This window comes from Taeniopygia guttata, chromosome 36 (assembly GCF_048771995.1).
Source record: "Taeniopygia guttata chromosome 36, bTaeGut7.mat, whole genome shotgun sequence".
NCBI classification, from domain to species: Eukaryota; Metazoa; Chordata; class Aves; order Passeriformes; family Estrildidae; genus Taeniopygia; species Taeniopygia guttata.
The window spans coordinates 2,637,574-2,665,249 of NC_133061.1; the positions used below are offsets into that span (position 1 = coordinate 2,637,574).

At 54.1% G+C, this 27,676-nt stretch overlaps 2 protein-coding genes across 2 annotated transcripts in view; one reads left to right on the plus strand and one right to left on the minus strand.

The window, feature by feature from the left end:
* The window catches only part of LOC105759916 (uncharacterized), a 649,836-nt gene that overhangs the window by 157,473 nt on the left and 464,687 nt on the right, over positions 1-27,676 (plus strand). Inside the window, 3 exon segments of the mRNA XM_072921323.1 lie at positions 1,427-1,564; positions 1,733-1,853; positions 16,807-17,473. Coding sequence (XP_072777424.1) covers positions 1,427-1,564; positions 1,733-1,853; positions 16,807-17,473 — 926 coding nt within the window.
* The window catches only part of LOC140681480 (uncharacterized), a 1,248,316-nt gene that overhangs the window by 13,393 nt on the left and 1,207,247 nt on the right, over positions 1-27,676 (minus strand).

The window sequence follows — 27,676 nt, forward strand, 5'->3', positions numbered from 1 at the left end:
GGGTCCAAGCAGAGCCCAGTCCCTCCCAGTGCTGCCACTCCTGGCATCCCCCAGCCCTCTCTGCATTCCCCCCTGCTGATCTCCTGAGAGGAGCCCCAAGGGCCGGCAGTGCCCAGGCAGGGTCCCCAGTGAGCCCCAGTTTGGATGTGCAGCCCCCAGTTTCCCCAGTTTGCCTCTCCTTTGGCCCGGGCCGGGTTCCCCCCTGGAACAGCGGCTGGGAGCAGCCGAGAGCCCCGCGCTGCCCATCCCGACCTGTCCCGGCTCCATCCCCGCTCCTGCCGCGGGCTGCCGGGGCTGCGGGAACGGGAACCAAGGGTGTCGCTGCTGCTGGGGGAGGAGGAGGAGGGAGGGAAGGGCAGGGATGAAGGAGGAGCGGGAGGTGGGGATGGGGAGGAGGAGGAGGAGGGGGTATGGAAGGGAAGGGATGGAAGAGGAGAAGGAGGTGGGGATAACGAAGAGGAGGAGGAGGAGGAGGAGGGGGGATGGAAGAGGAGGGGCGGCAGGAAGAGGAAGAGGAGGTTGAAAGGCGGATGGAGCAGAGCAGAGAGAAGCACACGGTCAGCTCTGCCTGAATTCACAGCCCCCACCTGTGGGACCATCGCCCCCCATCCCGCAGGTGAGCGGGGAGGGGGAGCTCGGGCCAGGTCTCTTGGGGGGTGCCTGGGTTGGGTTTTTGGGGAGATGTTTGGAGAAGGAAGAACTGCGAAGCGGAGCGGAAAAGTCCCCTTGGGGGGACTCCTTGGAGCCCCGGCAGCCCAGAGCAGGGAAGAAGGGGAGAAGGCGGCCCGGGAACCCAAACAGCCCCAGCACCCCTGAATGGGGAGAGCCAAGAGGGGGGAGCTTTTGGGATTGCTGGGACTCCCGGCAGCCTGGGGAGGGCGGGCAGCGAGGACAAGGGGGACCCCCAATCCAAGCGTGACCCCAGCAGCTGGGACAGGGGGGAGCCCTGAACAGCAAAGGGGAGGGAGCAGGGACGGGGAACTCCTGGGAGGCTTTTTCAGGGCTGGATCTCGGTGTTTGGGAGGTTTTTATGGAGCCCAGGTGGCCAGGGACTTCTAGGGATGGACTGGGACAGAGGGAGATTCAAACTCAACGTGCTCATCCCTTTTTTCCCCCAAACCAGGATTTCCCATTCCCAGCCCCTGGGAGGCTGCGAGGAAGAGGAAGAGCCTCTCCTTGTCCTTCCTCCCCCAGAGCAGGAGCTGAGGATGGAGAGCAGGGAGGACAAATCCCCGCGGCAGAACCTGGTGGAAGAGGCCGTTTTGAGCGGCTCCATGGTGCAGGAACCCGACGGGGAGGAAAAGCCCCGGAGATCTGGCACGAGGAGGGGCTGCAAACGCAGATCGCGGGGATCTGAGGGGGAAAGACCCACCCTGGGCCGGGGAGGCGGCCGGAGATGGAGCCAGAGCTCGGAGCTGGGGGTCCCTGAGCAGCTCCATGATGGGGAGAAGCCCCACAAGTGCTCAGAGTGTGGGAAGAGCTTCAGCCGGAGCTCCCACCTGATCGTGCACCAGAGGACCCACACTGGGGAGAGGCCCTACGAGTGTTCCAAGTGTGGGAAGAGGTTTCAGACCAGCTCCGATCTCCTCAAGCACTATCGGGTTCACACAGAGGAGAGGCCCTTCTGCTGCCCCGACTGCGGGAAGGGATTCAGGGAAAACTCAAAACTCATCAGACATCGCCGCATCCACACCGGGGAGAGGCCCTACGAGTGTTCTGAGTGTGGGAAGAGCTTCAGCCAGAGCTCCAGCCTGATCATGCACCAGAGGACCCACACTGGGGAGAGGCCCTACGAGTGTTCCAAGTGTGGGAAGAGGTTTCAGACCAGCTCCTGTCTCCTCCGGCACTATCGGGTTCACACAGAGGAGAGGCCCTTCTGCTGCCCCGACTGCGGGAAGGGATTCAGGTTCAACTCCACCCTCATCCAGCATCGCCGCATCCACACTGGGGAGAGGCCCTACGAGTGTCGGGAGTGTGGGAAGAGATTCTCAAGGAACTCTCACTTGACCGAACACCAACGGAGGCACCGGTAAGGGAAGCCCTGCGAGTGCCCCGAGTGCGAGAAGAGCTAAACTCCATCCCCCACTGGAGGACCCACATTGGGCACAGCCCTGGTGACCCACATTCCCTGTCATCCATGTTGGGAACACACCTGGCTGCTTCTCCTTTCATGTTGACCTTAATTTTTTTCTCTTCTCAATCTCTCTGCACTCTAAAAGCCAAGAGGGATCAATCTTTCACCTCAAACCCACTCACATCCCACTGAAAACAGCTGAATTTTAACACATAAAGGCTCAATCCCTCTTCAAATTGTTTGTTCCCAACTCAAAAAAAACCAACCCACACCAAACTCACTCGATTTCACAGCTGCCAGGTTGAGATGGGTTTGGGAGGAGATCGGGAGAAGTGGGATCCTGATTTGGAGAGGTGGGATGGGGATTGTGTGGGGCTGGGTGGCTGGGATGTATTTGATAGCAAATAAAACTTTCAGACTTAGTGATTTCTTTGCCATTCATCTCCAGTCCGTGGCACTTCTGTTTTTCAGGGCACCACCTTCTCAGCTGATTGTGTTTGTGTCCTCCTTTCCCTCCCACCTCTCTTTGCCTGCTCTGTTTCTCTCTCCGTGTCTCCCTTGAGCCAGGGACCTCCAAAGACCCTCCCCCAATTTAATTTCCTCAGGGACCACCAAAGATCCTTCCCTGATTTAATTGAATCCTCCTCTAATTTAATTGCTCCCTCTGCCCCCAATGACCCACCCCTGATTTTTAAATTATTTTATTTCCCAATTATTATTTTATTTCTTAGTTCAGGAGCTGAAGTTATGGAGGCCAGCAGTGAAATGTCTCTGTAGGATTTTGCTCCACTTGGCTTTCAGCCCCTTCTCAAGAGCTTTGCCTTCGAGGGCAAAGGGAATGTCTTTTCCTGGCTGGGAGCTGAAATTCCAGACCTCTGGAATGTGTGCAGGGCCATATAGACTGGGATCAACCAGAGATTGGGATCAAATACGCACTGAGATCCTGTGGTCTAGGATCAGCTAAGGACTGGGATAAATTAGGGACTGGGGCCCTACAGACTGGAATGAACTGAACTGGGATCAAATATGGACAAGGATCAAATATGGACTGGGATCCTATGGACTGGTATCAACAAGGGACTCGGATAAAATAGGGACTGGGATCCTACAGACTGGGATCAAATTGGGACTGAGATCATATGGACTTGGATCAGCTGGAGACCTGGATCAACTACGGACTGTGTTCAAATAGAGACTGGGATCAGATGTGGATTGGGATCCTCTGGACTGGGATCAAATATAGTCTGGGATCAAATATGGACTGGGATCAAATATAGTCTGGGATAAAATAGGGACTGGGATCAAATACGGACTGGGATCAAATATGGACTGGGATCAAATATAGTCTGGGATAAAATAGGGACTGGGATCAAATACGGACTGGGATCAAATATAGTCTGGGATAAAATAGGGACTGGGATCAAATAGGGACGGGGATCAACTAGAGATTGGGATCAAATATGGAACTGGGATCCTATGGACTGGGACAAACTGGACTGGGATTATATGGAATTGAGATCCTGTGGAACAGCATAAACTTTCTAACATGACACATATAATATTCATTGTAACACTTGCGAAAAGCCAATCATAAATATGCATTTGTCACAATCTCTCCTCTTATTCTTTATAAATCATTTGGCTTGAGCAATATTTCTTATCCTCTTGCATTCTTTGGACTCTGTTGGTAATCAAATAAAACATGGGATTAAACAAAGAAGAAATATCAAAACACTTGTAACACATAAAAGGAAGAATCCTAATTTCTTCCCCCATCCCATTCTCAATACATTACCCCACCTGTTAGTTTTTAACATTATTTTCCCTTTGGTTGTTTTTGGACTGATACCAGGGTCATAATTTTTCATAATTTTTTTCTGATATCCTTTTTTTATTCCAGGATGATGCCCTCATTGCCATCTATTTTCAACAATCTGTACACCCCATTCTTTAGCCAATAAATAGCGTAAAGCCAACCTATTTTAATACACTGCAGTTATAGTTTGGCTTTGCTGACTCAATATTAATTCCAGTGCCTGAGCAGCTTTGTTTGTTATCTCCTCTCTAACTGCTTGGAGTCCTATAATACGATGCAGTATATAATTTGGGGTTAATACAGAGCTAGATTGCTGTGCTGGTTTCACCTTTTTGTTTACTAATTGCCTTTTTACCGAATCTTGGACTATATCTCTAAGATCAAATGTAAAACAAATCCGTCTCTCTCCTTTTGGACATTCCATGCCCCAAGTATTACTACTTTTTCCTAAGTTCCTTGTAATCCAATATTTTCCCCATTTTGCCTGCAGGTACTCAGTTTGGGTGGGTCTGTGGCTGTTGACATGGGTGTGTGTAACAAAAAGGAACTTTGGTTCCTTTCCGTGTAATACTTTCTGTAGCATTTGGGACACGATCTTGCTGGTATCTCAGAAGGGAAAAGACAACAAATGAGAGACAGAAACAGGAATGACAGAGGTCTGGCATGGCTTATACCCCCACCTGCCCTGCCTGTGGGGTTGCTTCCCACAGCAGGTACGTGTGATCTTCTCGGTGGTGAGTACAGTGCTCAGTCCAGGCTTGCCCTCTGTTTTCCTTGTCACTCCTTTTTACTCATTTTTTTAGGCAAGTCCTTTTCAACACTCCTTAACTGTGGTTTCCCACCATTCCTCAGGTATCTCTCACTAAACAGGCACTAATAATCCATCCACAAAACAAAGTTATTACTTCAGTTATTTTGAGTTCTATCTGTATAGGGAATTGATTCAGTACTGATACCTCTTGCAACAAGAACATAGATTTTGTGAGCTACAACACCAATTATTCCCATAATTTGAACATTCACTTGTAACCCAGCTAGTGTGTCCAGTATTGGGATGAATCACATAAAGTATACAGTACAGTACTGATGGCAATTTCCCTTCTTCCCTGTACAAGGCACAGTCTAAGGCCAGGCTATAAGAACTCTTTGACTGAAACACTCCCGATCCTCCTGTTTGAAGTGGCAGTGTTCCTCTGCCAAGGAGGTGTCGGAGGCGTCTCAGGGTTTATTCAGGCAGGGCTTAGAACCAGTGATGCAAGCTTTGCCTTATTTCTCAGTGAGGTGTTATTCTTTGTACATGCCTTGGATCATTTGGGTCTTCCCAAACCATTACCACCCAGTCCTGGTTGGAAGTCAATTTGGTATCACCCGGTTTAGATGTGATAGTTCATTCCTCAAGTTTCTTCACAAGTCCTTTGGTTTTGCTGGCATGAATTCACCCTCTTTCCGTGGTTTGGATTGCTGCTTCAGTGGTACCTGGAAAGGATTTCTTAATAGCACAGTGTTAAAAGAAAAACAATAGTGCATTAACTTCTACCATTAGTTTTCTTTAAAACTTTCTGAGTTTAACTAAACTCTTTTTCTACAGTCACTTCTTCTTCTTGTATCCAGCTGTGTTAATATCTGCAGAGACCAATTCTTCTTCCTGTGAGCTATAATTAGTTAAATAAAAAAGACCAGGCCAATTTTAACATGAGATGTATCACATCTCTTGCCTTATACTTTTTGGGTAACATTTAACTGTTTTAGTCTTACAGACTTTAAGTCTTCAGAACAAAAGCCTTCTCTTCTTAACAACAGCAATCAGAAAGAAAAAAGAAATCTTGCTTAAGACAATAAACCACTTTGTGAGAGTCACAATCTCTGCCTTGATCTTATCTCTACTGGTGGTCCTGTTCACAGCCTTGGGTTTAACTCTGTCCTTCCCCACTTCCCCCCCTCCTTGTTGTCACTCTGCCTAGCAGGAATGGGGGAGAACTTACAGATAGCTGTGGCTGAGGGGACCTTGGGGGTGTATTTCGCTCTCCCCTTCGCTCTCTTTCTCTCTCTCTCTCCCTTTCTATCTCTTCCTCTTTCTTTTTCTCTCTTCACATTTCAGCAGCCACATTCCAATATCAGTCCACTTTCTAACATTAATCCTACATCCTGGAGAGGCGAGTCTGCCAATCACCTCTCCCCCCTTTTTCACCTTCCTTACAAATTCAATTACTTTTGTTATGCGTGTTCAGCAGGCCTGTAATTCACGGCACCCTCCACCAAGGCTACCAGCCACTCACAGCTGACAGTGCAAAAATAAAGACTTATTTTGCTATCACAATTTTTCCATTCACAAGCTTGAAAGGGTTGCAGGAACAAAGTAAACAACAACTTACTTCCAAAGTGACCCTGCCTGCACCAAAACAAATTTAAGGCAATGCTAGTTAGTGCAATGCAATTTGCAACAAAGCCAAGGTTTGATTTGGGAAGGGCATCTGAGGACACAGAGTATGAGTTTTACAAATCTATAATTTGAAGAGGGAATAGACAAAATGTGGATTCAGTGGGGGAGACAGCAAGTAAGGAATTTTTCTCTGCAGTACTCTCTTTTTGACTGCCAGGAAACACTCTCTAAAGAGGCTCCTGTGATACAAACAATAACTGGGTGGGAAGAGGCGCTCCTGAATTCAAGCCTTAATGTCATAATAGGAAACTGCCCCTGAGCACTGCAGTGCTGGAGCACCCTGCCTGCAAACTCACCAGAGGCAAGAAGCCACTGCTGCCACGCTGCAGGGCTGCCTGCAGCACAGAGGGAATCATGGCCAAGCCCTCCCTGCAGGCCTGGGTAATCCACACAGGGAGCCCAAAACTTCCTCACAGCTCTCTAACTCATTCAAGAAATAAACCTACAGCAAGCAGAGATCCCCCCACCATCTTTTTAATGTGTATGTGTCACACACCCACAGTGATGCTGAAAGTAAAAAAAAATTAACAGCTTACATTAGAAGATACTGAAACCTTTTCTTCACCTCGCTTTGTAGGTTCCCTTTTCTATATGTAGCCACCTCCAAGTCTGGGGAAAAACTGAGCCCTATTTTTCAGAAGTCTCATGCATGAACAACTCTAGCTGCTGTTCCAGGTACACTGCAAGTAGCCAGCACTTCCAGAAAAAATAACAAACAAACAAACCAAAAAATCTAAGAAAGCAAAACACATTTGGGTACATGAAAAAGGACTGGCTGGAAGAAAAAATGTTTCTCATTGACCTACCAAGCAGCTGGTGTTACCTTTAGTTTAACTTTACACACTGAGAACCACTTGAGTGAACAGCCTGCATCAACTCAAAATAAATTAATGGCAGGTTTTGCTATGTCACAGCTGTAAACTAGTTTCTCAGTCCTAGAGTACAGTAAGTTATGTATTTCAAGATAAAAATCACAATGCAAATCAGAAGAAATTTCATACTGCATGAGGTGTGCACACAATTGATTTACCTCCAAAAGTCAGTTTATGACTTTTCTCTACCAGGATTGCAGTAGCTGCTATAGCTTGAACACACACTGGCCACCCTTGATTTACTGGATCTACAATCTTTGATAAATAAGCCACGGGTCTCTTTACTCCTCCCCACTCCTGAAACAAAACCCTATGAGCTACTCCCTTTTCTTCATTTCCGTACAGATGAAAGGGTTTTGCTAGTGAAGGTAAGCTTGAAGTTGATATTGGGGCTAGTTTTAACTTCAGTTTTCTTAGTTTTTCACCATCTTCTTTGCTCCATTTTATATCATCTCCTCTGTCAGTTTATTCACACAAAAATTTTACTGCCTGTGTATATCCTTCAATCTACAATCTACAATATCCCAATAATCTGAGTATTTTTCTGATTTTCCCCTTTGAAGAGGGAGGGGGAAGGGATAGAATTCCTGTGATTCAGTCTGGGTTGAGCTTCTGACTACCCTTACTAATCACATTGGGTGCCTCCTGGATTGCCCCCGGAAAGAGCCCATCTCTGCATGGAGCCACGTTTTTTCATTTGTAAATGAGGTCTTTCTTTCTCTGTCATCTGTGGTTTCTGCAGCCCCGGCTGCTGCTTCTGGTCTTTTAAAACTTTAAGAATCTTTTTGTACAAGCACAACTGACTTGATGTATATTTTACATAAGCATGAATTATTCCATAACATATATTACAATGGCGCTGCAGAGATTCCCCCTGCAGGTCCGTGGGGATGCAGAGATCCCCCTGCAGCTCCATGGGGATGCAGAGATCCCCCTGCAGGTCCGTGGGGATGCAGAGATCCCCCTGCAGCTCCATGGGGATACAGAGATCCCCCTGCAGGTCCATGGGGATACAGAGATCCCCCTGCAGGTCCGTGGGGATGCAGAGATCCCCCTGCGGGTCCATAGGGATGCAGAGATCCCCCTGCAGCTCCGTGGGGATGCAGAGATGCCCCTGCAGCCCCTGGAGGAGCCAGGCTGGAGCTCGGCGATGCCTGAGAGGAGGCTGTGACCCCGTGGGCAGAGGGGCCCCGCTGGAGCAGCCTGGCCTGGCAGGACCGAGCCGTGGCACAGTGACCCACGCTGCAGCACTTGGAGGGGGCTGTGCCCCAGGGGATGGACTCGGCTCGGAGAAGTTCCTGGAGAAGTCTCGGCTGGGAGAGAGCGCAGGGTGCAGCAGGGAACGACTCCTGTCCCTGAGCAGAGGGAGAAGCCGCGGGGGATGAGCTGAGCACGGCCCCATTCCCTGTCTCCTGCCCTGCCGGGGGAGGAGGTGCAGCTGGGAGCAGGGAGGCGTGGGGAAAGCTGCATTTAAGGCTCTGCACTGACTTCTCCTCATCCTGCTCTGAGTCTTTGGAGTTTTCTGCCAGAAATCTCTCCCCTCCCCCGCTCACCCACAGGGCTTTGGGCAGGTTTCCCTTTTTGGGGGAAATGAAAGCGAAGCACCGATGCACTAATGAGGGGCAGGAGAAGGGAGGCTCCCGGGCTTCCCGCAGAGCCGGAGGCACGGAAGGCGCAGGGCGGGGAAAGCCGTGGCGGGAGGTGCGGAGAAGTTTGTTTGTGTGGGCAGCTCAATCCCGCCTCGGGCCCGGGCCCGTCCCGGGGCTGTTGCTCATCTCCGGCTTTGCCCTCACGCAGCGCGGGGGGCCCTGAGAGCGCGGGGCGAGTCTGGGCCGTGCGCAGAGCCCGCCCCCAGCTCGCTGCCATTGGCCGCTGGTGCCGTCAGTCGCGGTTGCGGCGCGCTGATTGGTGGGAGCGGGGCGCAGCACGGCCCCGGCGGCGGGCTGAGGGCGGCCGTGGGCGGGCAGCGGCGCCATTGGCGCCGGGAGCGTCTGTGCGGGCCCGGGAGCGGCGGCAGCGGCCGGAGCGCGGTGAGGCGGCGTCGGCGGAGCTCGGAGGCGGCCCCGGCGCAGGTGGGAGCCGCGCTGGGTTCTGCGGGGCTCGGGGCTGGCTGCGGGCGGAGGGGGCGGCAGGGGGCTGCGGCGGGTCGGTGGTGCCGTGTCCGGCCCGTGCCGGCCCCGGGCTGAGGGCGCGGCGGGAGCGGCTGCCCGCGGTCTCCTTCCCGCCGGGGCCTGGGCAGGAGCCGCTGCCGGAGCAGCGCTGGCTCGGCCCGGCTGCTGTGGGTAGGACAGAGGGGGCTGCCCCGCGGCCGGGAGCGTGCGGGGAAATTCCCGTCGCCGGAGGTTTCTGTGGCCGGAGGAGAGCGAGGAGTCCTGTAAAAGTGACTTTATTGCCGAGCAGGGGGAGAGGCCGTGGGGCATTTGCCGTGCGCTCTCTGCCATGGTTGTAGTCCGCAGCCTCCTTTTTATCCTCATTTTCCCGGCCGCATCTCCCTCTGCCTTTGCCCACGGGCTGAGGTCCTTGGAAGGTTCAGACTTCCCGATGCGCCTGCTGCCTGTCCTCGTTAATATGCACCCTCCTTTTGTATAACAGCCGATATTCATGGCTCTGTTAAGTCTTTGTTCTCCTGGAAGTTCGGGAATTTAGCGGGACTTTGAGAAATTGTGTGGCTCAATTTGTGAAATTTATTGGAACTGATGGTTTCCCCCTTTACTTCCTTATCTACAATTGCCTGGCCCTATCACCAGGCAGATTCACTCCTTGACTCTGTTTTGTTCTTCTCGGGTCCTCTTTGGTTTTGGGATTATTCTCGGTGCCCTCATTCCCTGTCCTTTTGTAGCCGTTTGTGGATCAGGAGGCCTGGCTGCCGCCTGCATCCCCTGGCTCAGCTGCTGGATGAGCTGCACTGCCAAGGGTGGGGCATGGTAAAAAGATGAGAGTTGCTGCAGCACAGAAGAGGAGAAGCAGCATTCGTTTAACCCCTGGTGTGCCGGGGAGCCACGAAAGCGTGTCCCATTCCCATCCTTTCCATGTTTGGACCAATACATAAACTGTTCACCTATTTCCTTTTTTATCATTCTCAGCACTTTTCCTTTGTCGTCTCTTTGCCAACAGCAGTTTGAGCCATTTAGTTTTCCACAAACTGCTGTTTTTTCTGCTCACAGATAATCTGATCTCATCCCGTGGTGAAATGTTGTGTTCCTCTTTCAGTGGATTGGTCGGCAGGAAGGTCAGGAGCTGGAGCTGTCTGGTTGGTTCTTATTCCGAGGACAACTTTTAATCTAATGATGCCATTGAAATGATAAATGGGTTCTCTGTCTCCTGATATGAATTGGTTTGGGTTCCCAGGGGCTGGTCCATGGTGTTGTAGGATTTGTTCTGGTGGCCCTTCATCTTTTCCCCATTTCTGGGTGCTCCCTCAAGCTGGGGCTGCATGAATGACTGCATTTTTCTAAATACAGCATCAAATACTTGAATTCCAACTGATTTCCCTGGACTTGTTCTAGCAAAAGCCCCAGTGCTCTGATACACCCTGTACAGCACAGACAGTGGCAGCAGATGTTGGAGTGGGCAGGGGGATGATCCCCCCCCGTATTTTAGTGAAGTTTTCACAACATTCTCCATTTGCTGTTTCCCTTTGCAGCCTCAGCCATTTCTGTTTCAGAGTCAGATCCTCACCATGGGCTCTGCCTTCAGCCGTGCAGATTCCATCTGTGCAAGCAGGCAGAGCTTGGGTGAGGGGCAGAGGGAATCAGCCAATTCCTGCCCCAGGCAAGAAGAGCCAGGTACATTGTCCCCACTCTGCCTCAACAGTGTTAATTTGCATTTCTAAAGCTCCTCTCCTGGGTGCCTGGAATGCAGCTTCTCTTCCAGAGCAGCCTTCAGCACCCTCAAATGTGCCCCCCTAAAACCTGCTGCTTTTTTTTCCCCCTTCAAATCCTCTGTTTAATGTTTATGAGTTAAAAGGGCACCTTTAAATCTCTTCTAGTTTTGCAAAATGAAGCCTAAAGGTGAATGTCAAAAAACCCAGGCCAAAATTTTGGCATCGCTAAAAGCGAAACAAAAACACATAAGAAAGTTCCAAGGCCATTAATTTTTTTCTCGTTCTTCTCAGAGTAAAAACCCATTCTCACATCCCTGACCAAACCTAACCAGCCATATAGAGGTAGGATTATTTTAAAAATTATTCTCATGCTATATACTTTGCACTGAAGGTGCAGGAAAAAGAAAAACTCCACCAATATGTTTAGTGTTAGAGTAAAGGCATTTCTTGATTCTGGCCAGGATGTGCAACAGAAATCATTGCATCCCCACATAGCCCGGGTGTGCAGAGAAAATCGTTCCATGACACCTAAAGTATCAGTAAAATATATCGGAGTATATAATAAATAAAATACTATCGGAGTAAAAGCTCCGTGGCTTTTACTAGATTTTTCCCAAACTTGATACAGTCTGAACCAGTCTAAATCCACTGGTTTTATGTTCCAAAGTTTCAAGTTGTGCAGTTTTTAGTATTTGGTTTCCTATTGGACCCGGATTTCTTTGCTTCTGCTGTTAATGAGGTGGGAAGTGCTGCATTTCCTTCTCAGCCTTTTGCAGACCAGGTGTCTGCAGCCCTGGCAGTGTCTGGGGTAGGTGTTGGTTGCTGTTTGCTGCTGGGGTTGATGTTTTGCTGCTGGGTGTTAACTTTGTGGGTATCTTTTGGGCCATTCCCAGTGTGTTGAGATGTTAAACTCATCTCCATTGAGTGGTGTAACATCCCTTAACAAAACCTTTAACATTTCTTTCCCCAGGGCCAAGGCAAAGCAAGCCTGAGTAGAGAAATAAAAGGTTAACAATGTTAAAGTCTATGAGCTGGTGTATTTTCCATCAATGCCATGGCAGGCAGGGCAGTGTGTGAGTGTAAGTGAGAGCCAGAGTGGAATTGTGCCGTGCTCTTGCCCAGCAGCTGTGGCAGGGCAGGCCCAGAGAGCGCTGAAGCTGCAGCAGTGGCAGCAAGGGCTGTCCCCGGGGGCTGGAGCTGCCAAAGGAGGGTGGCCAGGCCGAGGATTTCAGCAGAGGATGTGTGGGCCGATGTCCTGCTGGGATGTTGGCAACAGCAAAGTGCCAAGGCAGGCTCTGTGCCAGCCCAGCTTCCTGGGGGAGAGATTGCACCAGAGACAGGATTCTGGCCACAGACTGCTTTAACTGTGCATCCCTTATCTCCACCCTGCACTAGGTGGAGAATTCCCAGGGTAAGGAATTCCCGAGATCAATTGCAAGGGGAAATAATTGAATATCTGCCCTGGGTCTGGCTCTTCTTCTTCCCCAAGCCAATGGCAAAAGCCGTACCCATGGCATCTTGGTTTCTATCCCCAGCTTCCAAAGGTGTTTCTTTCCATCCCCTTTCATTCTTTGCACCCAGCATGAGCTCTGGGGGTGCCAGGGGTTCTGGAGGTCCCATTGTATTCCTAAAGCTGCCATAACCCCCTGGAGGATCTTTCCTGTAAAATGAGCTCTGCTGTCTGAGTCTATGACTTCCACAATCCCTTTTATATGAATTATTTCTTTCAGTGGCTGCTGAGCAATCAGAATTGCTTTTGCCCCCCTGTTAGGTGAGATGGTGTCACCAGAAGATATTGAAGCCTTCCTGCTCAGGGCATGTCAGTGCCAGGCTCTTACAAGCACACACAGCTGTGCCGGTTGAGCTGACCATGGGGGGTAACCTGGGCTTTGTCTGATTCCCTTTCCTCAATAACAGCGTGTCTTGGAACTCTTTTCCCTTCTGCTGCCCTTGAAGAGCCATCCACAAAGACATTTTCTGCCTCAGGCCAGGCAATGTCTCCTAAATCTCCCCCAGGCTGGGTCTGGAGCTGTGTCACTTGAATGCAGTGCTGGGTTTCTTCCCAGCCCCTCTGGGGGCTGTTCAAACAGGAGGCTGGGTTAAACCCTTCCCCTGTCCTCAGTTCTGAATCCTCCTGTGCCACTGAACAAGTTTCACACTGTAATAACCAAGCACTGCTCATCCATTGCGAGGCTCTTTTGGTTATCAAAGCTTGAACTTGATGGCAGACTGGAACAGTTGGAGATCCTGTTGTCATCAGGTTTTGGGCCTCGGTTCCTGTTGAAGCTGTGGCTGCACAATTCTGCAGGCAATGAGGCCACTTTGGCCACTGGGTGAAACTTGTTGGCCCAGGAATTCCTTTGGCATGGCCCTGTTGAACATTCACCTACAATTCCAATTTATTTTCTGAGTCTGGAAGAGCCACAGCTGAGGCATCAATATTTTTGGTTGTTCATTTTCTCAGGTTTTGCTCTCTTTCTCCTGTCCATACCACAACATGGAGGCTGTGTGGGGTTAAAAAGTCCAGACATTTGACACAAAGGTACAGCAGCAATAGCCTCTGTGTCACCTTTTACAATATTACAATGCCATCATCAAATTCCTTCCTAGATAATTACAATCACAGTAGGAAGAGAAAAAAATTAGTTTAGTTCAAATTAACCTCCCACAGCTCCTGATTGAACAAATGACACCAGCTCAGCTTTCCCAGTTATTCCCTTAATAATGAAAACACTCCTTTACAATGTTCCCCCCTTAGGTGTAAGATTCAGAGTGGATGGAGAGGCCCCTGTGTCCATCAGGAGATGCCTGCTCTCGATGCAGACCCAGTCTGGATGTTCTCCAGGGCTGCAGCGTGGTGGGTCCCCGGTGGGATGGGAGCTCAGAGAGCCCTGACAATCCATGTCCATGCAGGGGTGGACTCGCTCCTCCTGAGGGTGCTGCTGTCTGTGCTTGCAGTGTCCTTGTGGGCTGCAGCTGGAGCCCTGACTCCTTCCCAGGGGCTGTTTGGGTGGGCTCTGCCCTGGCCAGGAGGGCAATGCCTCTGCCAGGTGCTTGTGGCCGACGCCGTCCCCTGGGTGCTGGGGCCCCCTTGGGCCCTGGGGTTGGTCCCTCAGGGGCTGTGGGAACTCTGCCATGGCCTTTGCCTTCAGCTTGGCTTTTTGCTCATCCCTCCTTGCCTTCAGCTGCTGTGCCTTTGTGCCCAAGTGCTGCAGGGCCTTCTTGTGCCACTCCTGCAGCCGCGGTCACTGCCTGTGGGCGCTCATCCTCTGAGAGCTGCTGAGCTTTCTGCAAAATCTTTCCTTTCTGCAGGGACCCAAGCCAAATCCTTAACAGAAAATCCTGATCCATCCATGTGCACTCTGCATTTCCCAGATGTTGCTGTGTTTTGCTCCTTGTGCTCAGGGTCCCCTGCACAGCCCGTGTGGCAGAGCCGGTGCCTGTCCTGCCGCAGTGTCCAAAGGCGGCCCCCCCGGCGGGCAGGGCCGGCAGCTCCCCGGGGCCGGGCAGCGGCCGGGGCGTCCTGCAGCCTCCTGGGGGCCGGGGGCCACTGCCGGCCCTGCCCGGGGCTGGTGGGCTCAGGCAGCGCCCGGCGCTGAGCCCCGGCTGCCCCACAGCCCCGGCCCGGCCCCGCAGCTCCCCACAGGCCCCCAGCCCTGCTCCCGGTCCCGCACCTCTGCGCCCGCTGCTGCCGCTGCCCACCACAGAGAAACCCCTGACATCCTGACCTCCTGCTTTTCCTCTCCTGGAAACTGGGAATTCAAAGTATCAGCTGGCAAATTGTCAGGATAAGACCCTGATGAAAAACATCCCAATCCTGAGTATTTTTCTCTTCCTTCTCTTTGCCATCATCCTTTTTCTTACCACACACATTCCTCCTGCTGCTTCTTGCCTGAACCATATTGCTGCACACTCCCCTTCACCTGATCCCTTCCCAGCACACCAACACCATCCATCCCCTGTTGTCCAAATCCCTTCTCCACTTCCCTTATTGCCCCCCTGGGTGTCCATGTCCTTAATTACCTCTGGGGGAATGTGCAAACTACCTCAGCATTCTCCCAAGGGACCCTTCAGAGACATTTTGGCATCATCATCCCTTTGGCCAGGAGCCCTCCCTGGCTTTCCCTTTTCTCCCCTCCATGGGTGCCCTGCCATGTTCACTCCCCGAAGATCCCAGGGCACTCACTGATGAGATTTTCAGTGCTCTCTCCCTGCTGACTCTTCACAGACCCCCCTGATGTGTCACTCGTCTGTCTCCTGGTCACTCCCGGGTCCCCAATCAATCCCCGGTGCCGCCGCCAGCCAAGGGAGCCGATCACCCAAAGTGGGTGAGGCACCTTCAGCTGCACTCCCTGCCCCAGGGTGTGCGGAAAAATTGACATCACCAGAGGATTCTGTCCACAAAGCAGACAGAGGAGTCCTGTGAAACTAATTTCATTCCTAAAAATGGGAGAGGCCATGGGACATTCCCCATGGGATCTCTCCAATTGCTGGAGGACACAGCCTCCCTTTAATCCTAATTCTCCTGGCCACATCTCCCTCTGCTTTCCCCATTGGCTGAAGTACTTGAGAGCTACAGACTTCCCAATCCACCTGCTACATACTCCCTTAATATGCTCCCTGCTTTTATATAGCAAATGATATTCATGGCTTTGTTAAGTCTTTGTTGTTCTTCTGGAAGTTCATGAAGAGAGCAGGGCCTTGGCTGAGCAGCAGTCTGTGTCATCAATTAATAACATTTTCTAAAATCGATTCCTTCTCCTGTCACTCCCTTGTTTACAGCTCCCTGGCCCTCTGAGCCTTCCCCAACTGGACTCCCCCCCTCGGCCCCGTCGCCCCCGCGAGGGGAATTTGGGGAGGTGGGAGTGGGGCAGCGCCAAGGCCGGGCCCCCCCGCGCTGTTTTGGCGGGAGCGGCTGCAGTGGGGACCGAGTGCGGGCGGGAGCGGCCGAGAGCCCAGCGCTGCCCCAGCCCGACCTGCCCCAGCTCCATCCCTGCCCCTCGGCTGGGATGCTGTGGGTCTGGGGGGAAGAGGGAGCCGGCAGTGGGTGCTGGGCCTGGGGGCAGGAGGAGAAGGGAAGGAGAAGCAGGCTTGAGGAACAAAATGGTCAAACGATGCAGGTGGCAGGAGAAGGTGGGATTGTGCAGGAAAAGGAGGAATAGCAGGAGGAAGAGGAGTGTGAGGAAGGGTAGAGACACAAGACGAGGAGGAGGAGCAGAAAGAGGAAGTAGCAGAAGGTTTCCCCCCCTCCCTGTATCTGCAGCCTCCCCCAGCCCCAGGAGCGTTTCTCCCCCCACATGCAGCAGGTGACTGTGGAGGGGGATCCAGGATTTTCACGGGGTGAATCTTGGTGTTTCTGAGCTTTCTTGGGCTAAATGTTGGTGCTTTTGGTTTTATGTGGCAGCTGAATCTTTATGTTTTGGAGGAGGTTTCTGCTGACTTGTGATGTTTGGGGAGTTTTTGATCTGTATCTTGAAGTTTGTGGGATTTTGGGGCTAAATCTTGATGTTTTGGAGGTTCTTACAGACACAAGATTCCCAATGACTTCCTGAGATAAACTGGAGCAAGGATCCAGTCCAAGGTGCTCTCCTCTTGTTTTTTTCCCCAAACCAGGATTTTTCATTCCCTGGGCGTGGCTGGATGGAGGAGGAGGAAAAGCCCCGGAGATGCTGCAGGAGGAGGAGCTGCAAACCCAGCCCAGGGAGCTGCGGGGAGGAAAGAGCCCCCCTGAGCCAGGAAGGCGGGCGGAGATCCAGCCAGAGCTCGGAGCTGGTGGAGGAGCCTCATGGCAGGGAGAAGCCCCACAAGTGCTTGGAATGTGGGAAGGGTTTCAGCTGCAGCTCCAAACTGATCCGGCACCAGAGGATCCACACTGGGGAGAGGCCCTACGAGTGTGGGGAGTGTGGGAAGAGGTTTCAGACCAGCTCCACTCTCCTCAGACATGAGCAGAGTCACACAGAGGAGAGGCCCTTCCGCTGCCCCGACTGCGGGAAGGGCTTCAAACGAAAATCCAGCCTCACCGTGCACCAGCGCATCCACACCGGGGAGAGGCCCTACGAGTGTGGGAAGTGTGGGAAGGGTTTCAGAGACAAGTCTGGCCTGATCGAGCACCAGGTGATCCACACTGGGGAACGGCCCTATGAGTGCTTGGAATGTGGGAAGAGCTTTGGGTGGAGCTCAGACCTGAGAACACATCAGCGCATCCACACCGGGGAGAGGCCCTATGAGTGTCCCCAGTGTGGGAAGAGGTTTCGGACCAGCTCTGATCTCCTCGTACATGAGCGGATTCACACAGAGGAGAGGCCCTTCCGCTGCCCCGACTGCGGGAAGGGCTTCAACCAAAACTCCAACCTCACCGTGCACCGGCGCATCCACACCGGGGAGAGGCCCTACGAGTGTGGGAAGTGTGGGAAGAGCTTCTCCAGGAGCTCAGCCTTGACCCAGCACCAACGGAGGCACCACTAAGGGAAGCCCTGTGAGTGCCCCGAGTGAGGGAAGAGCTTGGAGTGAGGGAAGAGAGTGAGGGAAGAGCTTGGAGTGAGGGAAGAGAGTGAGGGAAGAGCTTGGTGCGCTGCTCCAGCTCCATCCCCCATGGGAGGATCCGGGCTGGATGATCCCCAGTGACCCCCGTTGGGCAGAGCCCTGCTGATCCGTGGTCCTGGTGATCCCTTTTCGGTGTGGGGAAGGTGTTGGCTTCTTCTCCTTGTGCTGCTGTGATTTGGGTGGGTTCCCATAGATGGGGGATGGGAGGTGAGTGGGGAGTCCTGGTGCACTGGGGGGGGCTCATGGCTCGGGGGGTCCCAGCGCTTTGGGGGAGTCAGGGAAGGGGGGAAGCAGTGAATGGAGGGGGTCCCAGTAAATTGGGGGGGTCGCTGATGATAACAGGGGGTCCTGGGAGACAACGGGTGGGAAAGGACCAAACCCTAAGGGACTCCCCTAGTGCAGGTGAACCTCCTGTGCCCCTGCAGCCCTTGGGGTCCCCCACAGTCCCTGCACTGTTCCTGGGGGTCCCGCGGCTCTGGGGGGGTCAAAGCGGAGGGGATGGAACCTCCGTCATGGATGGGGGGCACAAAGGGGGTCCGGGCCCAGTGCTCGGCGGGGTCGGTGCACGAGGGGGGCCCGGTCCCTGTCCCGGTGCACGGGGGTGGCGCTGCCTGGGGGGTCCCGGTGCTTGTGGGGTTCCCAGGGTTCGAGGGGGGTCCGGTCCCTATCCCAGTGCTTGGTGGGGGGGGGCAGTGCCCGGGGGGCTCCCACTGCTCCGTAATTGGGGGGTGTCAGAATCCAGGACATCCCTCTGGCTGCCCTGGATGGCTCAAAACCCTGGCAGGGTCTCGGAGACCTTGGCATGGTGTCAAGAACACCGGTGGCTGTGGTTTTAGCCCCTGGAGAAAATTGCCAACTTTGTATGAGGAATTACAAGGCACAAGGATTTGAGTAGCGTGGTAGGTGAATTAACACAGGGTGGAAAAGTAGAATTTTAACACTTTAAAATACGGGGTTCAATGGGACAAGGTGGAGGGATCTGGGTGTGTCCTGACCTTCTTCTCCTTCTTTTTTTCCTCCGTGTCTTGCTGTGATGGTGACACTTTTCTGTTAGTTGAAGGTAGAGACACACTGTCCAACATAAATGATAGATATTGGCACGGTATTGTAAACACAGTACAGGTAGTTTTTAGTGTAGAAGGCAAACAGCGCCCTGAGGGCAGGGAGACTGCCACAGACCGACCTGCTAGACAGAGCTCAGCAGAGCGGACAAAGCTGTTAGAGAAAAGGGAAAATAAACGGCCCTGAGAAGCAAAGCTCCGCATCTCGACTCCTTCTCTGCCCGCGCGGGCTGGGAGAAAAGGACTTTTCACAATCTCGGGGTCATCTCGACCCCCAGAAAACCGAGAGGAGGTCTCCACTCGTCCCAGTGCCCGGTGAGGGCGGGTCAGTGCTCGAGGGGGGTTTGGGGGCACAGAAGGGGGTGCGGGTGCGGTTTTTGGGGGGTCCCGGCTCATCCCGGGGCAGGGTCAGTGCTCAGCAGCAGGGGCTGCCTGGGGACCCCCCCAGCCCCCAAATCACAGCCGGGTCTCCTGCAAGGCACTGAGGGGAGGCTTGTTCACACCCCTGCCCCCACCGGCGTCGCCACACGCCTTCCCAAAGTGTCCCCAAGTGCTCCCAAAGTGCCCTCAGAATGTCCCCGAGTCTCTACAGAGGTGACACCGGCCTGATGACGGCCCAGTGGTGATGTTGCTCTGTGCACAGCAGCCTCGGGATATCCTCCATGGCTCTTTGGCACCGCTCGGCCACTGCACAGCCACCGTGGCCAGGAGAGGGACAGAAGAAGAGGGTGTTGATGTCCCCAAGTGTCCCCAGCAGGTGACGCGTGGCCAGGCGGGCACTGGCCTCCCACAGCTGCTCAGCCTCGGCCGCTGTGGCCACCAAGGCCGCACGGAAATCGGGACACCTCCATTGTCCCCTCCAGGGCAGCCTCGATGTCCCTGAGCTGGCGCTGCAGCTCCTGGGGGAACGCCGTGGCTTCGTCACACGCGGCCACCAAGTCCCCCAGCAGCCCCAGGTACAGCTCCAGCCGCTGTCCCCTCCCCGTGGCCGCATCCCTGCAGGTGTCGCGGAGCTCGGTGGCCGCCTTGGCCAGCCGGGCCCAGCTGTCCATGAGCCTGTCCAGCACACGCCTGGCGCTGGCCAGGGCTCTCACACAGGCCCAGGTGGTCCCTGGGGTGTCCCCGAGGTTGGCCAGGGTCCAGCCCAGGGAGGGGACAGGGCGGTGGCCCAGGGAGGGGACACGGTAGTGGCGCAGGGCGTCCTGGAGTTGAAAGATCAAGGTCCCCACGGCCACCTGCAGGAACTCTGGGGACACGGCCAGCAGCACGTCCCTGTGCGGCCTGGCCACGGTGGCCATCAGTTCTCTCAGGGTGGCCACCAGCTCGCCCAGTGTGGCCACCACGGCCACCATCGCCTCCAGCAGCTGGTGGGGGGACAGCTGGGGAGGGGACACGGGAGGTGTCACGGGCCTGGTGGCAGTTGTGGCCTCCTACGGTGGTCCCTGTGCCCTCCTGTGGTCCCGTGTGTCCCCTCCCTGGGGGGCTCTGCTGTCCCCTCTGTCCCTTTTGTCACCCTCTCGTCTCCCACTGTCCCGCCCTGTCCTCTCCACCCCTCTGCCACCCCTGTGTTCCCCTGTCCCCTCCCGCCCCCCCGCCGGGATTATCGCACCTCGCGGGGCTCCATGGCCGCTGGGGACACTCCGGGGAGGGGACATGGCCGGGGACAGTTGGGGACACACAGGAATGCGGCGCAGCCGGAGAGGGGAAAGAGGAAGAGGTGACATCATCGCCCCGGCCCCGCCCCACCTTTGGCCGCTTTTGGGGGATCCTGAGGAGATTTTGGGGGGGTCCTAGGTGAGCCTTGGGGGGTCCCTGGTGGAGGTTTGGGTAGTCCCAGGTGAGGTTTGCGAGGTCCCAGGTGAGAATTCCCAAGGATTTGGGGTTTCCCACCTGCCCAGGTGAGGTCTGGGGGTCCTAGGAGAAGTTTGGGGGTCTCAGGTGAGAATTTGGGGGGTTTCAGGTGAGGTTTGGGGTCCCAGGTGAGGTTTGTGAGGTCCTGAGGAGATTTTGGAGGGGTGCAGGGGAGCTTTAGGCGGTCCCAGGTGAGAATTCCCAAAGATTTGGGGGTTCCCAGGTGAAAACAGCTCGGGGGGCCTGAGGGGGGAGGGGCTGGGGAGGGTTCGGGGTGTGTCCCATGGGTGGGGTAGGGGCGGTGAGGGAGGGTCGGGGGAATTTGGGGGGGTGGGAGCGGCAGGACGAACCCCCAGACACTGACCACGCCCTCTTTAGACCCCGCTTCATGTTTTGGCCCCGCCCCTTGCTGCTGGACACGCTTACTGCCGCTCCGCCCCCTCAGGCTTTGCCCCTCCCGGTTTTGGCCCCGCCCCCTCCTGAAGCCCCCCCCAAATGAGCCTTGGCCCCACCCCCGGATAGATTTTTATCAATGGAAACCAAAAATCGCCACAAATCGACCCAAAAATTCAAACCCAGGGTGCGGGAGTGTGTTCTTTATTCTTTCAGTGTCTGTACACACCCCCCCCATCTCACTCCTAACCCCCTTCTCTCCAAGTTGTGAATCTCCCCTCCCACCGCTTCTTTCCCTGCCCCCTTTCACAGACTGTTTAGTATGTTAGTCCTACCCCAAACTCCTCCCCTGTTATTCCCCTATTGGTTGCTGTTCCTATACCCCTCCCCATAAGTTCTTGTATAAAACATCATCTCGCCCCCCACAAGGCGTCTTGGGGCACACGAAATAAACCGAACCTGTTCACCCCAAGTCCCGTGCTGCCTCCATCTGTCCCCACGCCGATAACTGGGACTGCAGAGCATTTACAGGGGGACCGGTGCCCGTTCTCTCCCCCCGCCGCCCAGCACGCCCGCGCTCGGGGTGTCACGGTGAAAGGGGACCGCAACGCAACAAATGGTCGCAAGAGGATGGTTCCCTCCTTCATCTTGTAAAACAAACGGGCAAATTCGTGGGGGCACCCGCCTCACGGAAGAAGAAGGAGGGAAGAGGAACATCTGCGGTCGTAGAAGCTTTGCCGGACGCTAAGAGGAGCCGAGCGCCGAGCGAAAAGAATTCGGCTCCAGGACCCTTCTTTGTTCTCGCCTCCGCGCGCTCTACCCCACCCCCGCTGAGATCAGACGTCCTGCACTGGGGCAGACGTGCTGCAGGGGCTTTGAAGGGGGGGTAGACCTACCCCAGAACAAAGAAGGTGGTTTTGGCAGCGGCTCAAGGGAGCCAGGAGAACGGCTCGTACAGCACCGGAACGAGACTGCCAGAGGCCGATAGTGGCCGAGCCCAAGGCTTCAGGGACGAGTTTTGGGTGCAGCCGAGATCGGCTGGATTTGCCTGCAAGTCCCGGGAACACCTAAGCCTCTGGAAGAGCCAAACCGAGAAGGAACGTCCCCAGTTCGGTGCGACTTTTCCACCAAGCCGAGGAGAAGAATCAAGCCATCTCCACCCGGGCCCTAGAGGGTATGGGGGGCTAAAACGGGGTGGGGTTCATCCCGCCGGGTGGCTGGGTTTCCCAGTTTTTTCTTTTTGCATTTTAACCCTCACTCGTGCTCAGACGGGAGCTGTATTCTTGCATGCGCCCGGCGGGTGAGTGGGTTTTTCGTTTCTGGGGGAGGGAGGTCCCAGGCACCCCTCACCTAGTCTTTTATGGGGACCCATATTTGATTGCTTTTTCTTCCTCTCGAAAAGTCGTCTTCTCTATCCTTTCCTCCCCAATCTGGGCTGGACGGAGGGGGTAGAAAAGACACAAATGGGACAAATGTTTGAAAGGCGGCATGTTAACTATAGGAGAGTTGGTAAAAGAAGCCCTGTACACCCACGCATTGTGTCGACATCCAGCTGCATCGGGCTCCTCTCCTGTAAATTCCCCTTTTGCTTCTGTGAAGCTCCCCAGACCCCCCTTGCCCTCAGATTTTCCTAAACTTTTCCCTATCTTCCCTTGGGGATGGCTGTGGCCAAGCTGCCCCAGGCGCCCTGCCGGGTACTGCTGCCTTCCCTTGGGGATGGTGTTGGCCACGCTGCCTCTGGGGGGGGGGGTGCAGTGCACCCGGCACCCCCTTACAAGATGGCGCTGGCCATGCCACTTGGAACCTGTTTTCCCGCCATGATCCTTCTTTTCCGCCCCTGGTTTCCCGCCAGCTCCACCCTCTCCCCTGTGGTAGATAGGGACAGGCGAACGGAAGATCTCGGGATGTGACGGAAAGAGAGACCCTTTCCCCTTCTCCCTGCTTCACGTTATCTATTAACCCCAGAGCATGTAACCACACCTAACCCAGTAGTTTTCCACTCCCGACTAACCCTAGAGACCCTACCAAACCCCCCTCTGACGTAGCAAAGTCCCCCAAGACTATTTAAACCCATGAGATAAGATAATAAACGCTTTCGACCATCCACCACACTGGTGTCTGCGTGTGTCGTTAGTCCAAGTGGCCCGGGCGAGGCCGGGCTGCCGTGCTGCCTTCTTGCAACCAGGTCGCCGTTGTCTTTCATAAAGGCAACATATCTGGTGCCGAAACCCGGGACAAGAAAAATTCGCTCGGGTAACGGGATACGCCTGGACAAGAGCAGTGGCCGGAGCGGTCAGACCGTATCTTGGCGCAGGGAGACGTCCCAGGATCCGCGAGCGTCATGGACAGCATCGCCAGGGTCGTAAGTGCGATTTTTAAGCAGTGGGGTATCGAGTGTAAGCTCAAGGACTTTTATCTTGCTATAGCAAGGCTCCTTGAGCTTGGGGCTATTGACCGCCCAGTGGATGTTTTACATCTGGGTATATGGGAAAAATGCACAGCCACGCTGGCCGAGGACACGAAAACCTCAGGCAGTGGCAAGAGCCTTAAGGCATGGGGCAAAGTAGAGAAAGCCCCGCGCAAAGCAATAGAAGAGCAGCAGATGTGGAGCGCAGCGCGTACCTGTTTATTAGTTACTCCCAAGCTAGGGGTGGGGGCAGGAACGCAAACTGCCCCTGAGAACGATCCGCCCGGTAGCGGGGACCCGGGGGAACCCGGCGCGTCACCTCCTTCCCCGGATCAGAGCCCAATCCCTGCCACGGAAGCCCCCTGAAAAACCACGGCTTCCCCGTCCATCCCGCCGCTGCCGGTCCGCGACCCGTTGCCGGAGGTGCAGCAGCGCGCGGAATGTTTTTGGCAAGGGCTAGTGAAGGAAGCCAGAGGCGCCGAAACTGCGGCTCGAGAAGAGACGCCACCCACGCCGCCACCCTACCCCTTTGAAAATGGCGCTGGCCGCCAAGGAGAGGGGCGGGGCGCGGGCGGTCTCGGTGCGAAAACTCGGGAAGCGCGCCATTTCAGGGACGCACGTGCGCGGGAGAAAGAGGTGGAGAGCGGCAGAGAGCATGGAGCCAATCAGCAGCCGCTCCTGAGGCCACTACCATTTAAGGGAGAGACCTCCCCCTGCAAGAGGCAGGGCAAGCCGGGGGGGCGGGAGCGGCGCCACCCCCGCGGGGAGGAGCGAGCTCGGAGCCGGACAAAAAGGCACCGAGCCCCGGAAATGCGCTGGCATTCGACTTCCGACTCAGAGCCCAGCAGCAGCTCCGCCAGCTCGAAAGAGCTGCCGGAAGCCGCCTGGGATTCAGAGACGGAGGAAACGGAGCCAAGGCGATTTAAGACAAAACCGAATAAAGCTTTAAGCCACAACGAAAAACAACTACAATACGAACCAGCCCAGTTTACCGACTGGGGAGAAATAAAAATAGCCTGTGCTGAATGGTCCCCAGCGGCTGCCATACAACCCTTCCTGGTGAGGCTCACCGGCCTGGAGGGGAACCAACAAAGGGTATATACCCCAATAAACCCAAAAGATGTACAGTCAATTGTCAAAGCCATTGCAGAAAAAGGAATCAATTCGGCCATAGTCTCCACTTTAATTGATGGTCTTTTTAGTAATGACGACCTGCTTCCCTTTGATATCGAGCAAATAGGTCGCATGATACTTGATGGTGCGGGAATGATTGTGTTCAGACAGGAATGGGAGGATAATTGTAGGAAGATATTAGCCCAAGCATCTGGCGCGAGGCAACCACTACACAGATCAAGCTTATCCAGACTAATAGGAAAGCACGATGATATGATCACGCCGCAGAAACAAGCCACGCAGATGCAGGCTAAGGAGGTCAGGGCGACCACTCGGGCTGCCAGAGAGGCTATCCGCGCAGCCTCTCAAGTCGTGACTAAGCCGGCGCCGTGGTCCACCGTGAGGCAGGCAGAGAGCGAAAACTTCACGCAGTTCGTAGATCGCCTGCAGGCAGCGATAGACTCCTCTACCCTGCTGGCAGAGGCAAAGGGCCCCGTGGTAGCTGACTGCCTGCGCCAGCAGTGCAACTCTGTCACCAAGGATATCTTACGTTCCCTGCCAGCCGGAGCCAGCCTGGCTGACATGATCAGACGTGTAGTAAGGGAAGAGTACCTGACGTCCATTCAGGCGGCCGTCCACACCCTGACCAGTGCCATGGCGTGTTTCAAGTGTGGTGAGGCAGGTCACATCGCGGTGAGCTGCCCCCAGCCAGCACGGCAGCCCGCCACGGCGCCTCCACCCCAAACATGCCCGCGGGGATCCTGTTAAAGCTGCGGGAGGAAAGGGCCACTGCCACACACTCACTGCTGCCAATAAAACTGACCTTCAGAACGAAACTAATGGAAAAGCTGTGAGTTTTGTTTGCAGGACACGCTTGTGGACCGTCCCCGTGACGCATACACCCCTGCTCCGGAGGGAGATAACGGACCACCAAACCGCCAGACAAAACCCGAGAGTCCCACGCCGGTGAGACCCAGACATGCACAGTGTCTCTGTGTGATTTTGCTGTTGGGGCTTGTGGCCAGGGGGCAAGCCGACCCAGGCCACTACCCCCATCAGCCATTTAGGTGGGTCATGCAACATCTATCAAGTGACAAGGGGTTCAAAGAGGTCACCACAGTGAACACCCCATCCTTCGTGTTCCACATAGCCAACCTGTTTAGAAGCTACCTTTCTAACCCTAAGCGAAACCAAACCGAACCTGACTAACTCCTGTTGGCTTTGCTATGATGTAAAACCCCCTTTCTACGAAGGCATTGCTTTAGACACCCCCTTCAGTTACTCCACAGCCACTGCCCCCCACCAGTGCAGATGGGACACTCCCCGCAGAGGAATCACCCTGAGTCAAATCACAGGACAGGGCAGATGCTTTGGAAATGCAACTTTAGCAAAGCAGAAAGGCAACTTCTGCACTAAAGTTGTCAAGCCCAACAGAAAAAACAATAAGTGGGTGGTCCCATCCGCATCTGGGATGTGGGTTTGCCAGAAATCCGAAGTGAGTCCTTGTGTGTTCCTTGCCAAATTTAATGACTTTATCGATTTCTGTGTCCAAGTTCTGATTGTTCCTAGGGTCCTGTACCACTCAGACGAAGAGATATACCACCTTCTCTAGGAACCTGACAGACTCCACAAAAGAGAAATTATCACAGGTATAACTATCGCAATGCTGCTCGGCCTGGGAGCAGCTGGCACAGCCACAGGTGTCTCAGCCATCGCAACCCAGCAGCACGGACTCTCTCAGCTGCAAATGACCATCGACGAAGACCTGCAGAGGATCGAGAAATCCATCTCCTATCTAGAAAAATCAGTCTCTTCACTTTCAGAAGTAGTTTTACAAAATAGGCGAGGACTGGACCTCTTGTTCATGCAACAAGGAGGACTGTGTGCAGCCCTGAAAGAGGAGTGCTGCTTTTATGCAGATCATACGGGAGTCGTTAAAGACTCCATAGCGGAACTCCGAGACAGACTGGCTCAGAGAAAGAGAGACAGGGAAACCCAACAGAGCTGGTTTGAATCCTGGTTTAATCAATCACCTTGGCTCACCACTTTAATTTCCGCCATGGTAGGTCCACTGGCAATACTGCTTTTAGCTGTTACCATAGGACCGTACCTACTGAACAAACTAGTCTCGTTTGATCAGGCCCGTCTAGAACAGATGAATATTCTGTTCGTAGGCCAGCAACAAATACTGTAAACCAAAAACTGCAAACACAGTCAGTCGCAAAAGCCTTCGAGACTCACCTTGAGAAAATTACTCAGGTTAACCAAACCACCCTTTCCTTACCAAGTTACAAGTTTGTACCTCACTCCAGTGCCTATATCTACGACTACCTCATTTTATTTATGATAAGGAGGGGGGAGATGTGGTAGATAGGGACAGGCGAACGGAAGATCACGGGATGTGACAGAAAGAGACACCCTTCCCCCTTCTCCCTGCTTCATGTTATCTATTAACCCCGGAGCATGTAACCACACCTAACCCAGTAGTTTTCCACTCCCGACTAACCTAGAGACCCTACCAACCCCCCCCCCCCCGAAGTAGCAAAGTCCCCCAAGACTATTTAAACCCATGAGATAAGATAATAAAGGCTTTTGACCGTCCACCACATTGGTGTCAGCGTGTGTCATTAGCCCGAGTAGCCCGGGTGAGGCCGGGCTGCTGTGCTGTCTTCTTGCAACCAGGTCGCTGTTGTCTTTCATAAAGGCAACATACAGGGAAGGGTAAGGAGATCCCCCCAGTGCGTCCCCGGCAGGAGGGCACCGGCAGCGGAGCTGGCCTGCAGCTGGGGGCCAGGCTGGGCTGGGAGATGGAGCAGGAGAGAGGGGGAAAGGGGCACTGACTTCCTCCTCACCTGCCTCAGTGTCCCAGGGCGTCTTCCTCTTCCTCACAACCTTCTCCTCCATCTGGCGAATATTTGGGTACGGGAAATCCTGTTTTTGGAGGAAAACAAGGGATGAGCACATTGAGTTTTGTAATGGTTTGAAGGCCAACCAGGAGGAGACTCTTAAGACATACAGACAATTGAATAAGAAAATTAGGATTAAGGCAATGATACAGAAACACTGGTTTAAACTCACAGAGTCAGGATGTAACCTGACACCCCGTTGTTCAGGGTGGTGGTAGCAGTCTGATTAAATAGTGGCTGCAGTCTGGCTGGAGTGATGAACGTGATTCTGTCAAAGCGGGGATCCTGTAGACAGGTCTGGTCTTCTTCTGAAGGTCCAGAGGTGGTTATGGAGCTCTTGTCCTCTGGGAATCCAGTAGGCAAGGTGGTCGTGGTGT